This window comes from Pelobates fuscus, chromosome 6, assembly GCF_036172605.1.
Source record: "Pelobates fuscus isolate aPelFus1 chromosome 6, aPelFus1.pri, whole genome shotgun sequence".
In the NCBI taxonomy this organism is placed as follows: domain Eukaryota; kingdom Metazoa; phylum Chordata; class Amphibia; order Anura; family Pelobatidae; genus Pelobates; species Pelobates fuscus.
The window spans coordinates 51,522,467-51,537,059 of NC_086322.1; the positions used below are offsets into that span (position 1 = coordinate 51,522,467).

The 14,593-nt window shown below is 40.3% G+C and overlaps 1 protein-coding gene across 1 annotated transcript in view; it reads left to right on the forward strand.

Annotated features, from left to right (window-relative positions):
• CFAP99 (cilia and flagella associated protein 99) overlaps window positions 1–14,593 on the forward strand; it is an 82,275-nt gene that overhangs the window by 35,837 nt on the left and 31,845 nt on the right. Inside the window, exons 5-7 of the mRNA XM_063457691.1 lie at window positions 1,947–2,059; window positions 5,170–5,344; window positions 5,479–5,559. Of these exons, the coding sequence (XP_063313761.1) occupies window positions 1,947–2,059; window positions 5,170–5,344; window positions 5,479–5,559 (369 nt within the window). The remainder of the gene's footprint in view (window positions 1–1,946; window positions 2,060–5,169; window positions 5,345–5,478; window positions 5,560–14,593) is intronic.

The window sequence follows — 14,593 nt, forward strand, 5'->3', positions numbered from 1 at the left end:
TGGTTCCCAGAATTCCACTTAAAATAGGTACAGGGCCGCTACTTGTAGTGTGTATACACTTTAGTACATTAAAATGTATGCAAATTACAACACCAGGCGAATCTTGATGATGTTCTTGTAGATCTCAAGGTGAAAGGAGACTTGCTGTTTGTACACATGGATAGAACGGACAGTGATAAATTGCACTCGCCTTCTTAAAAAAGCAATGAGCTGATCAGGAGATCCAATAATGAGCTGCCACACCGTAGCCTTTGGCACAAACCCAACAACTTTCCAGATATGTGATGTCGAAAGAATTTGCTGCTTAATAAATAATAATATATTGTATTATATGTTAAGATATTGCTTTTCAGCTAGGTTTATTTCACGTTTATGAGGTTTTGGTGTGCCCCCAGTTTTCTTATTTATACAGAAAACCTCTTGGTATTGCCAAACAATTGTAAGAAGAAGAGAGCAGCCAAAAACAATATTATTCACTTTGCTCTTTTTTTTGGGCACTCTCTTATGTGGACTCCAGAAATAGAAACTGACATGGTGGGACAGGTACTTACATCAGGACCATTCTCCCAGATTCGGGACATTTGTGGGGCAATAAAATAATTAAAAAAAAAAATTACAGTGAGGTAAACATTTGTAAATTTACCCCAAGTACCATGACCACTTCAGTGATTTAAAGTGGTCATGGTGTTTGGAGCCTGTTTGTGCAGCGTGCTGCACCTCCGGCAGCCAGAATAAAATTTCCAAGTTGGCTAATGTTAATTTTGTGCATACTCAGCATTTGTTGTCAGCACGCATAGGGACAGAGGACCAACGGGTCACGGCCTCTCCCACACACCTGCTGCCAAAGTCTTCCCTTCATTATTCTTTTTTTTTTTTTTTTTTTATGGGGGGACCATGCCAGCAAGGTTTTAATCCAATCAAACCAGTGTTTTTAGTTCAATGAGGAAATTCTCACAATACAAGTGGTTTGAAATATTGTTTCATTAATATCTTTGCAAATCAGGACTTAGATGAAGAACACATTCCATTCTAATACTTATAGCCAAGTTCTTATCCAAAGCCCATCTGTGCAGGTACCAAACCACTACCTTAAAAAATATCTCACATTAACGACCATGGGAGTGGAGCACATACATTACAGGGCAGAAGCAGACATAATTTGGACACAGATATTCCTTTTAAACCACCCCCTAAAATGCCATTTTTGGGGTAGTCCGACTATGCTTCCATAGCTATAAATTGCCTAGTCTTGTCATAATAATTTGGCTGAGGTTTATTACACAATGATAGGATAGTGTTATACTGTAAGCTGACTATCACCTGCTGTTTATAAAAACAAAATATTCATCTACCTAACAATCATGATGAATAAATGCAATCCTTGGAAGGGTAAAAATAAAAACGAATTCAATAGGCGCCGGACATGGGTTTTTCATATATATACAGATATAACTTCTCTGCCTTCACTTATAACATTTAATAGAATCCACACTTCAGTTTATGACCATTTCTGTAAACCAATGCTGCATTCAGTCAATATACTTTGTATACTCATCTTCTGTTCCACACGTTCATGACATCATGGAGCACCACAAGGCTCTAATGAAGTTGACACATTAAGCATTAATCTCCCTGGTGCTCTGATTATGTCAGTATTTTTTTAACGTTATAGCGGTACATTGTTCAAACAATGTATTGTGTGTAATTTTTCACACCAGGGGCTTGTAGGGACAAGGTAAGTGATACTACAGTGGCTCGGGGTTACCGCTTTTGGTACTAAAAATTAACCCCGAGCCATGCTCGGGATTACCCTCAGGGAGGTTAAACAGCATGCATCACCTTGAAATGCTTCAGCGTGTTTTAAATAAGTAAACAGGTATTTATTGAAACGACGGCTGCATGTATACATCTATAAATTGTGTTTTTCTTACCTTTTTTCTCTTCAGTTTCTTAGGTTTTTCTTTAATGAGCTTAATCTGAACACTTGGATAAAAGATGAATGGAGTCAGATATATGATTTAAACTATGTCAAGGAAAACTGGATAAACCCATTGTTAAAGTGAGTATTTTTAGGTGATAATGGTGGGTTTTTTTCTTCCACAATTACTGCAGGTTGTGGCTCTCACGCTGTTGCTGTACTGTAAAGGTTGTGTTTGTATGCTAGAAGTTGTGTTTCTGTGTAACTGAGACAAACAGTATGGGAACAATTGTAGATATTGAAACAAAGTGATTTCAAATCCCAACAAAGGAAATAAAGTCATGAAAAGTTAATGTCTGGTCCGGCACAAGGGACTGTATCACATAAGGGTAAGAGAAGGAACAAATACCCAGAAATGAAGGTTCAGTCTAATATCATGGATGGTTACTGTACAGTACAACCCTTGCTGTGTCCATAAATATGCTGAGATAAATCAAATCGCTATTAGAACTTAAGTGAGCGTCATTTATTGGCTGAGTCACTTACTGGTTTAGTGAGAGATCGCCGCAGAAGCTGGGCAGCCTGGGAATTTGCAGCAAATCCAGGAACTTCAATTCAGAGTATTTTAACAAATAAATATATATTTTTGCAAACCGAGAAATAATTACAGGCAGCAGAGTGAAATGCCAGCCTCCAATATTGCTGCTATTTTCATAGATATTATTAGAGAAACTTTTATTGCACAGTGAGACAATTAAATGCATGCAGACTGAAAAACAAATTGCTGTGACGTGCTAGGCTTAACCCCTTAAGGACACATGACGTGTGTGACACGTCATGATTCCCTTTTATTCCAGAAGTTTGGTCCTTAAGGGGTTAAACTGAGATCGTGTGAATGAATTTTGTAAAGATAAAGGGAAAGATACTTGCTGGTAGATTTCACAATAACATCAAGAGGAGAATCCTGGTCGCAGTACTACAATGACATTTGTTCTCCAGTACCTGTTGTCATCTGGGGTTTAATGGATTATACTAACTCTTATAAAACATTTTCTAGTTTAAAATTCCATACTGGGCAATACACACTAGGTCCCCTCTCTATAATCCTGCAAACTTAACTGTAAACATACTTGGAATCCAGTACCAGGCAAAACTTTCCTCCCTGGGTTCAATGCCACTTCTGATGTCACAGCCTCTGTCTCTGTGGTTTAATCAAATGCTTCTCATAGAGAAGAATTTGATTGAACCGGTTTACTGAGCACGCTCTGAGCTGGGTAGGGATGGGAGAGGATGGATGGAGGCATAACTTTTACTGAAGGGGATGCTGCCTTTCAAGGCAGACAATACATGGAGCACAGCCAAAGCGCTCTGTACATGAATCTAGTGTCCTGCCCCTCCTGCACCTTGAAATCTGATGGCAGATTTCAAAATGATGTTACAGTACCCCAAAATGCAGGACTGTCCTGGCAAATTTGGACTAATGGCACCTATGTTGATTAACCTTTGCTTGGACTGTTGAGTCATTGTTTTCTTCTATTCTCCTGACAAATGAGGCCGACACCAAGAAATGTTCAATGTCCTTCACCATCCTACAGAGCAAATGAGATATCACAATATAACTGGTCTATGTACCAAGCACCATGCATCTATGGAACCTTCCCAGCATCTATACACTCACATCTACATATTTATTTAATAACAATGATGAGAAGCACTGAAAGGGACTTACACATAAGTATTATTTTTCGCACTTTGTAAATCACACACCTCCTTCTTTTTGTTCTTTATATGTATACCCAACTAGGATTAATAAAGCTATTTTTTTCTTTAGGTTTTTATAAAATTAGACAGGTTTTTGCCTTACACTTAAGTCTCTATCAGGGTAATCAGGCTTGCCTCTTCTGTGTAAGTCCCTTTCAGCCCTTCTCATCATCCTTACATTGGGTTATGCCCACAGTACACTACAACCCACTACAACTCCGGTGAGGAGTATCTCCCTCCTCTACTGACTCTGTATATTTCTTAATTAATAACAATATTACTATAAAAATATATACAGATTCACCAGCGTACACATCTTTGTGCAAAAGGACATGCAACATAAATAATTAATTATTACGATTTCATTAGCGCTAACACAGTAAACGCATTACATTTAGTAATTGGGATATGTCACAGCACGTAATTGACAGAAATAAATTGTAGATACAGACACAAGAAGTAAAGATGTCTCTGCTCAAATAAGCTTACAATCTAGGAGGAAGGGGTAAAGGAACGAAAGAGGAAGAACATGTCCGAGGGGAAGAGAGGATATAGATTTTATCCTACATCTAGTGAAACCTATAAAAGTAGTGTTTGGAGGAACCAAAGTGCGAAAGGTGAGAGTGTGATATGGACTGTGAATACACAGGTCATGTATAGAGGGACTAGAGGAGTGTTATAATCCGAGGAGCTATCCCAGGAAGATGATAAGCTTTCATATGAGATATGAGTTTTAAGGTTCATTTTCAAGGATCCCAGGCTAGTGGAGAGACTAATAGGATGCGGTGGGGCTGACTGTAGAAATGGTGTGGCTGACTGTAGAAATGGTGTGGCTCTTCAGAGATCATCTAGGTGAGAGTTAACAATGTGAGAACGAGTAGAAGACAATAGAAGGTCACTAGTAGAGTAAAGTGATCAAAAATGAATAATTCGTTAAGTAGGAAATTAAATTAGGATTGAGATCGTCAAACTTTGCATGTCAGTAGTTTGAATTAGATATTGAAGGGATACCAATGTAAGTACTAGCAGGGGAGTAAGGAGTGAAAGGAGGGTTAAGTAAGGGTGATAAGCTTGGGATCCATTAATTTCAGACTGAATTGGTGCAATGTTGATGTGTGTATGCTGATTAACATTCCAACCATTTAGCTTATTTTACAAATCATATCTACTTTTTTTCTGTAAGTCACTGTCTGAATTGTACTGCTGTCTATATAGTTATACATTGATTCATTTAGATGAAGAATGTTACCCTGGACTCAATTAGGAATCTATTCACTAAACAATGAATTGTAATGACTCAATACCCAAATACCCAATACTCAATAACCCCATTTTAATACCACCTGTCTTGGCCTACATTTTATATATCATCGTCATTCTGTATAGTGTTTAAATTCCTACATATTTTATCTTTGACACTTCCTCTGTGCTCAGACTGTCGGTTCAAGAGTCATTCATACTAAGATTAAAATGTTTTCTTCTTACATCAGGCGGCAACCAGACATCCAGAGTTTAATAAGTAGCTTGGAAGATAAAACCAGGAATGAACCCAGTCCAGTAAAAACTTCAAAAATAACAGAGACAAAGCCGTTTAACTTAACAAAACCTAAGCCAAGGCCTGTACTCGCACCACAACGGATACCGACCCAACAGCCACATCATCCAGTAAGTTGATCTCAGCTATGTCAGTCTAAATAAATGTGTTGCATTCTTCACTGCAAATTCTTTTTTTGAAATAAGAATGTTTCAAATACAAATTCTTAACTATGGACCTAATGGGTGAGTTACTTTATCACCAGGTGCCCGACAGTACCTACAAACCTCCAAAGGAACATGAAATTCTACAAACAAAGAAGAACAAGAACCGTCAGAAAGCAGAGGTATGTTGCTTATTTACTGAGGTCTCCTATTCTTTCTATAACCCCTTCAGTAAAGCAGTATGAAATCATAGTATAGAATATTGTCAATAATCTCACCTCACCTTTATAGCACTCTGTCATGGTCTGGTATGATATTCATAGATTGGAATAGGCAGAAAAATCATCATTCTAGCAATAGAACAAACAATATAGCACAGATAACCCAATCCAGGGTCTCTCTTCCCTATTAGGTTACAAATGTTTTTGATGAGGAGATGGAAGTTGTGCCTTAAACATCCTCTTGGTCCATACTTTCTACTCCATATGATATGTAATAGAACACAGAAAAATAAGTCCAATATAGGCACGTATATTGAAAGGATGGTTACTGAATAAGTAAACAAGTAGGTGTGCACTCACATATTATAGAGCCTCAGAATGGCTCCTCATAATTGGCATAGACTGGTACAATCCCCACTCTGGGATATATGGGTGAATAGTGTCCTCTCCCAGGGCCGGATTAAGAGCACACTGGGCCTGGTGCTGACAATTATGATGGGCCTAATTACGGAATCTTATCGACCAAAAACAATAAAACAGTCATACCTCTCAAGCGTCATGTATCTGATGGAGATGGTGCTGGAGGGAAACTTATAGGATGCAGCTATAAGAAAACACATACTCTATGCTAATCTCTCTCTAATTTATGCTTTCATCTTTCAAGTAAATCCATAACCCTTAACAGCAGTGTCCAGTGATGCAGGAAGTCAATGGGCGGGGTAAAGGGGTGGGCCACTGGTGCAAATCACGTGACCAGACCTGCCAAAGGGGGAGAACATTCCCAAAAAGGGGGCATGTCTGTCCAAAGAATTTGAATTTGTCAGGCTGCCCGCCAATCATGCAGGCTGTCCATCTAAGGGCATACTATGCAGGCAGCACCCTGAGCTTGACATAAATGCGTCTAATGATGCGCTCACTCCATGCTTTCTAAGGACTGTCCCCTAGCACTCGCTGGTCCACTTGTCTCCTTACCTTCTTACTAGCAAGCAGAAGTTCCTGGTATATAGTCTGAGACAGATAAAAGGTGCATATAGTGAGTGTAAAAGAATGGGGACATGCCACAGAGTTAGAGAGACCAACGTCTAATTTTATTGTCAGCCAGTCCACACAAGTTTTGTTCCCATACATCCCTCTTAAGCTTCCAAACTTAAAGGGACACTATAGTCACCATAACAACTACAGCTTATTGTATTTGTTCTGGTAAGTAGAATCATTCCATTCAGGCCTTTTGCAGTAAACACTGTCTTTTCAGAGAAAATAACTCCACTGGCCACTCCTTAGATGGCTGCTAGAGGTGCTTCCTGGGGCAGTACTGCCTAGTGTGCAGCACTGCCATTTAGTGTCTCCACCCTCGGCATGCAGACACTGAACTTTCCTCATAGCGATGCATTGATTCAATTTATCTTTATGAGGAGATGCTGATTGGCCAGGGCTATGACTTGTGCTGGCTCTGTCCCTGATCTGCCTAGTTGACAGTCTCAGCCAATCCTATGGGGAAGTATTGTAATTTGCTCAGACCACCACTTCTGATGATGTCAGCAAACAGTCAGTTCAGAGGCAGAGCCAGCAGCTGCAGACTTGAATACAAGTTACATTTTACTATACTTAGGGAGGCAAGAAGGGGCCAGGGTGGTGGTTTTAACATAATAGGGTCAGAAATACATGATTGTGTTCCTCACCCTATAATGCTACTTTAAGCAAGAGTATGTGAAGAGTAGTTAGGGTTGCCACCTTGCTTGGAAAAAAATACCAGCCTTAATAATTTGTATAATCACAAGTAGTGACATCAAAATTCTGTAAAATCACCAACAAACTACTCACAGTTTGATTCTGCTGTATAGATGGATTGCTCCCAGTGTCTCAGTCTCACAAGTCACCCAGTGTCTCAGTGTCCCTATGTATCACAGTGTCAGTGTCCCCATGTCGCCCAGTCCCCTAGTCTCCCAGTGTCTCAGTGTCCCCATTTCTCCCATTGTCTCAGTGTGTCCCCATGTCACTAGGATACTGGGGACACTGAGAGACATGGGGACACTGAGACATGGGGACACTGAGACCCGGGGACACAGAGAGACCCCGGGACACATGGGGACACTGAGACATTTAGGGAAACTGGGAGAAATGGGGACACAGACACTAGGGACAAAGACACTGGTAGACATGGGGACATTGAAACATTTGGGGACACTAAGACACTAGGGACACATAGACGGCTATGGGCAGCCTGGTAGAACAGTCTCTCCGGCGGCTCGATAAGCTGTTCGACCGGTTCTGGGCAGCAATGGAAAGCAGGACTGCAACTATACCACAGTTACCTCAGGAGGGAGTTCGGAGGGGCCGGGAAACAAGCAGACCCCCTGCGAACTTAGCTTCCACCCGACCCCATTCAAAGATGGCTCACCTGGGCCGAGGGTTATGAGGGGCTTGACCCCAAGTCATCACCCACATCGACGGTTGGTCACCCGCGGCAGGCGGCGACTGATCACCGTGGGAGGGACTTGGACTTTCTTAGTCACCAGGTCCGTGGACCAAGGATGCTGGCCTTCTCACCCCCGAAATGCTGCTACCCCCCATAACCTCCCCCTCTCTACTACAGAGTGCTTCCCAAGCCGGGGCATCGGTAAACGCTGGAATGTACTGTCCACCTTCCTAATGGGCCAGCTACCGACCACCACTTGCTTCTACTTTGCTGGATCCACACAGAAATCTCACTGGACCTTGAGCCCTCTTGGCTAAAACTGGTGTATGTGGCCTCATCCATTAATAAGATAGTAATGTGTTTGTTAACTGCTGGGGAACAAAGTTCTACCTTGCTACAGTGGTCTCTTACAAGCCATGCACTAAATCTCAGTGCTATTTAAGCCATTATGTTTTTCTTTTCTGTCCCATACATGCCTCTACTCAAGCTCACTTCTAAAATGCGCTCTGAGATAGCCAACCTGACTTCTACCATCTGTTTAGCCAGGCATGCTGTCTAGCACTATTTTTAATCATTTTATTATTGCTCGACATACACTTCATACATTGCGTAGTTTATCATCTAGTATACTAGCAAGCTCCAGGGCGAATATACGGTACTTGCTTTAGATATTCAGGCATGTAATTCTAGCTAATCTTATCTACCTGCGCATGCTTACATCATAAAATGGCGCATGTATTCTCAGATATCCAAAAGGTTATGCGTGCTGAAAGGCTTGAGGATGGCTGGTGGGGCACTCCAAACTTGTTTGTATTCTCTCTTCGGTAATGTTTTACCCAAAGTCAAGCCTAATTATTATAAAAATTGTGCAGTCTTAATTTATGACATATGTCTGTTAACCATGAGTTGCCGGTATCTGCTATTGTGCCATTACCAGCATGTTTGTATTCTTAATGCACACAAAAATAAAGAATAAAAAAAAAAAAAAGTTAATAGATGTTAAAGGAAGGTCAAGGAGAAAGTATTATCCAGTATTGTGTATTATAAGAGTGACTAAAAAGGTTTATTTATTATAAATACAGGGCTCAAAATTTACACTGTGCACTAGCCATTTGCTATAAGTCATGGTCTCTCCAGGCAAGTAACTTATAAGGCCTGGCTAGTAGCAAGCAACTCTAAATGTTAAGCCTTGAAGATAGACAGATAGAGAGAGAGAGAGAGAGATACATAGATACATAATACATCATTTTTATGCCCCACACTCCCTTGGTAAGCATTATTTAAGGGACCAGGTCCCTCTCAAAACATTAAAAAGCAGTCAAGCAGCAACTTGCTAAATAGTCTGCAGCAGGCCCCATCCCACCTTCCACTTACTATGCGAAGTATGAATTGTTCTGACACTGTCTCGTTCTCCACCTTTTTAAGAAGTCAGCAAGTGTAATAAAAATAAACAATCACAAATGCCAATGGAAAATTGGGAGAACAATTGGTTTAATATAAAAGGTTTTAAATCACTAGAACAGTTTGTCAATAAAAGTGTGTTCACTAACGGGATAGACAATAAAACAGAGACGGGTCCCACAGCGTTGAAAGTGTCTATGCAGCATGATTTGTCCACTGTCACATGGCAGATAAGCATTTCAAATATTTCACAAGTCAGCACAACAGAGGCTCCTCGCCCCTTGATCCGTGGCAATACAGTGACTGATAAAACATCTGCTGTTACGAAAACAAATACATGGAATAAATACATGTTCTTAAAGTTCATGTAATAAATAAAGTGCATCCAATTGTATTAATAATCACAATAAATAAAGCAATATTTACAGCACAATTGGCATATTTTGTAATGGCGTTTTTAATTTTAAGAATCATGATTTAAATCTTACGAATCCTGACGTTTTTATTTGGTATCATGATTTACTAGCTGTCACACTTCACTTGCGTTTTCCCTACTCCAGGTATGTAATATAATAAGTTATGTCGAAATGTGTTTGTTTAAATAAGAGACTTCAGCCTCTGGTTCTAAATTAAACTGCAAATTGTTACCAGTAGGTGATAGGTATGTAAATATTAGATTGTATCGCATTTTTCTATTATGTTCTAATGCATACATTCAAGTTAATATCTCTTTTCAGCACATCTCCTGTCTTATCCTTGCCCCACGAGGGTGGCAATCTTTACGCTATCTTTTACTTTAGATCTTAAAAAGGTGCCAGGTTTACTATAAAATGAATAATCATTCCCTTTCCTATAAAATTAATCGTTTGCCTCTGGGCCATAACGTAACCACATCCCTAAAATGAAAACACCGGTCCCTCAGTGCCCATTTGAAATGTTGATATTATACCAATACATTGTGATATCACTATGGAAAAGAATGGAATTTTATCCTAACATCGCATACATGTAAAATAGTCTATGTAATCCAGTCACATTGCTAAATTGAAGGAACACTATAGCTTCAGGAATACAAACATGTATTTCGAATGCTATAGTGTTCCCCTACATGTCTAGGTGTTAAAAAGTGGGCTTCATTTACCTTACACCCCACAGCGTGCTGGACTCCATCCTGACGCCCTGCCTCCCTTACTAAGATAATCGAGATTGATGATCTCAGCCAATCCAATGCTTGGAGACTAGTGAGCCTGCACGGCAAAACAATTGCGCCAGTCAATGGATCTCTAGGAGAGTCATTTGAGCTATAACTGAATTGAACTTGGTTAGAACTGTGGAAATGCCTCTAGTGGCTGTTTTCCTGACAGTCATTAGAGGAATTTAAATCCTGCAATGTAAACATTGCCGTTCCTGCAAAGCAACAATGTTTTTAGTTGCAGGATTAAGTAGACACTGGCACGGCACCCAGATCACTTCATTGAGATGACGTGGTCTGACTGCCTATACCAGTGTTTCCCAAACCAGTCCTCAAGACCCACCAACAGTCCAGGTTTTGTCAGTATCTCCATTAGAATAAAAAATAGAAATACATAAATCCTGGACTGTTGGTTTTCCATGAAGAATGGTTTGGGAACTTCTAGACTATACAGTCTCTTTAATAAAACCGCTACTTCTTTTTTTTTAATTTGTGTTTATTAAAGTTTGTACACACTGTATACAGCTGAGCCATTGTAATTTGGTATGCAAAGTAACAAATATCTCTGTTATGGGTACAAGGTGACATATTATACTGACAATAATAATGTAACAACGGAAGAAGAGCAAGGTGACATACACATCATTATAAATTGAGAGCTTTGGCTACATGAGCCAGTTGCCTTTTCTCCGTAAGAACTGAGAAAGGTAAGTCACTGTATATGGCCAAAGTGTTTCCCTCAAAGTTCACTTCTCCAATTGATCTGGATCGGTTCAGCATGGCTGCTCTGGCTGCTATGTCTCTGGTGGTGACCATGGTGTCTCTGGGGGGGGGTCCTGCACATGCTGCTGCCGCAAAAGGTTGCGTGTGAAAGATTGATGTTATTAGCGGGGAGTCTGCAGTGCCTTTGAGACCCATGAAGGCAGTAAGCCTTTGGACATATGGTAGAAGCTCCTCACCACCCACCTTTTCAGGTATGCCCCTCAGGCATACGTTGCGGCATCTGTGTCGGATTCCATTGATGCCACCATTTTATGCAACTGTCGTACCTGTTTTGTGAGGATCTCCACCTGGGTTTTAGCGTCCTGGAGCTGACTGTCTCTGGACTTCTCTCTGTCTGTAACAGTCTTTACTTTCTGCTGTATGGCCCCTATTTCTGCCTGGGCCTCTTGTAGGTCGACCTTCTAGACCTGCCTTATTTCCACCAACAGCCTCTTGATATCCCCCTTTGTGGATGGGGATGAGTCATCATCAGAGTCTGATTTGGGATGTACTGCACCCAATTGTGCTGAGAAAGGGGATCCCCTCTCGTCTTGTAAGTAGTCTGAAGTCTCCAGTTTATTTCTGAGGTCGGGCACCATCTTGGCGGGTGCCGGGCTTTCAAATGCGAGCCTGATGTCGGATGCGGCTGGCCACTCCATATAAAACTGTCGGTGATTTATTGTCGTCTGTTGGGGTACAAGCAAGTGTTGGGTTTTGGGAGCAGGTTTCTGTATATTTTGTGTCTCTTTTGTTGGGGCCCGCTCAGAGCTCTAAACAACTATGTTTTTTCATTCTCTTTCTCAATCCTATTTGAGTCTTAAACTTGCTCCTGTGGCATTACTGATATATTCATCTTGTCATCATAGCTATGTAAAGATGTCTGATTTGCATGCATCTTGTTAATTAACTGAACACCTTGAATCATGAATATAGCTCCCTCTGGAAGATAGTCTTATTAGATCATTACAGTATACAGCAGTGATAAGGAATGATTTTCAGCCCAAGTGGCCAGACTTCTGCAGAGCACCAGTAACCAATCAAAGAGTGAATTATATAGAATCTGGATGTGAGATTGTAGACACTCAATTGTTGTTGTAGAACAAGTGCCATAATTCCGTGCCATTAAGCTCTCTGAAAATTATGGGAATTAGAGAACAACACACCTCAGACATAGAGATTTTCTATGAAAGAGCATTTTTGAAACATAGTGCATGAAAATTTGAGAGTAATTATCTTTCCTGAAGCCAAACTGTTCAACCTGGAGCCTCTGGGTTACACTGGTGAAGACCACACGAGAAGTGGGCAAAGCTGTGCACAAAATTATGTCTAATTTAGACATAATTTTTCAATTTGAGGTAGATTTCTGTAGTGAGAGTGCAATGATCTAACCTCCACACTCCTACCAGGAGCAGTGGTGATTCACTTGCCGCTCCATTGTTAAACCTAGAGGCACTGGGGGAAACCCATAAATTTCTAAGGCAAAACCAACATGGGGAAGTATGCTTTGAATATACACTGATTAGCCACAAAATGAAAACCACTGACCACTATATAGGTGACGCAAATAACATTGATTATATTGTTACAATGGCACCTGTCAAGGGGTGGAATATATTAGGCAACAAGTAAGCAGTCAGTTCTTGAATTTCATGAGTTGGAAGCAGAAAAAATGGGCAAGCGAAAAAAATCTGAATGGCTTATTCAAGGACCAAATAGTGATGGCTAGACGACTCGGTCAGAGCATGCAGTGGTTAGTACCTATAGTGGTAAATGCAGTGGTTAGTACCTACCAAATGTGGTGCAAGAAATTGCAACCAGTGATGCAGCATCAGGGTCAAATGTGCCAATGGCTCATGGATGCACGTGGAGAGTGAAGGCTAACCCGTCCGTGTGATCACACAAAAGAGTAACTGTAGCTCAAATTGCTGTAACGCTGGCTGTAAAAATTCTGCCCATGGTAGAAAGGTGTCAGAACACACAGTGCTTCACAGTTTGCTGCATATGGTGCTGGGTAGCCAAAGACCAGTCAGAGTGCCAGTGATGACCCCTGTCCACTGCCAAAGGGGCCTTCAATGGAGACGTGAGTGTCAGAACTAGACCATGGAGCAATAGAAGTAGGTTGCCTGGTCTAATGGTTCATGTTTCTTTTTTTTGATCAGATGGATAGTCGGGTGTATGTGTGCTTACTTTACACCCTGCAACACTGCAAAAATTGTTCAGGATTAGTTTGAGGTAAATGATAAGAGTTCAAGGTGTTGCCTTGGCCTCTAAGTTCACCAGACCTCAATCAGATTGAGCATCTGTGGGATGTGATGGAAGAACAAATCCAATCCATGGAGGCCCAACCTCGCAACTTGCAGGACTTAAAGGATCTACTGCTAATGTCTTGGTACCAGATACCGCAGGACACATCAGAGCTGTTTTGGCGGCAAGTGGGACCTGCACATTATGGTGGTTTTACGTGTATTAGTCAATTAAAGAACAGAAAACAAAAAACAACACACGTGATTACTATTCTTTTAAAGTCATGGATTTATTGTATCCAATGCTTCAGGTTTAGCACATATTTTAAAACATACATATTTCATACTTTTTGTATATAATCATTTATTAAAATTGTGGCAAGCTTTATCAGGTGCTTTGAAAACTGCATGATGCATTAAACAACTATTATGTTCCAATGGCTTTTCCTTTTTCTATTTTCTAATCTACTTCATAATATGCAGGTTTATTATATTAGATTTTTCCCTGCTACTCGACATACAAGCGTCGAAAACGCTCTAATTACCTGTAGTTCTCAGCTCATTGTATTTTAGTTCAAATGTAAAGCACACTGTTTGACCCTATATCTACAGATAATTTATATCACTATTGTGCGAGGGTGATCATGAGTATACCTGATGTTTTGTTGTAACAGATCCTTCTGAATGTAGATGTATTTGGGGCATTCTATGCATGTTTTTTTTTCATTTATTTTTATGAATCTGCACAACAAAAACAAAAGAAATACAACGAAAACAAAAACAAAAAACTATTATGTCCAAAAGTAGATATTGGCTTTTGCTCCACACTCAACTTATTTCTTGCCCCTTGATAGACAGATTTTCAGGGACTAAAAGCATTGAATAGAAACATTCAAATAGAATGTCATAGTCTGTTCCCATAAATTGTGATTTCACTGTGCTGGTATTAGTTAGGAATGCAAACTACGTCTAATTGGGGTC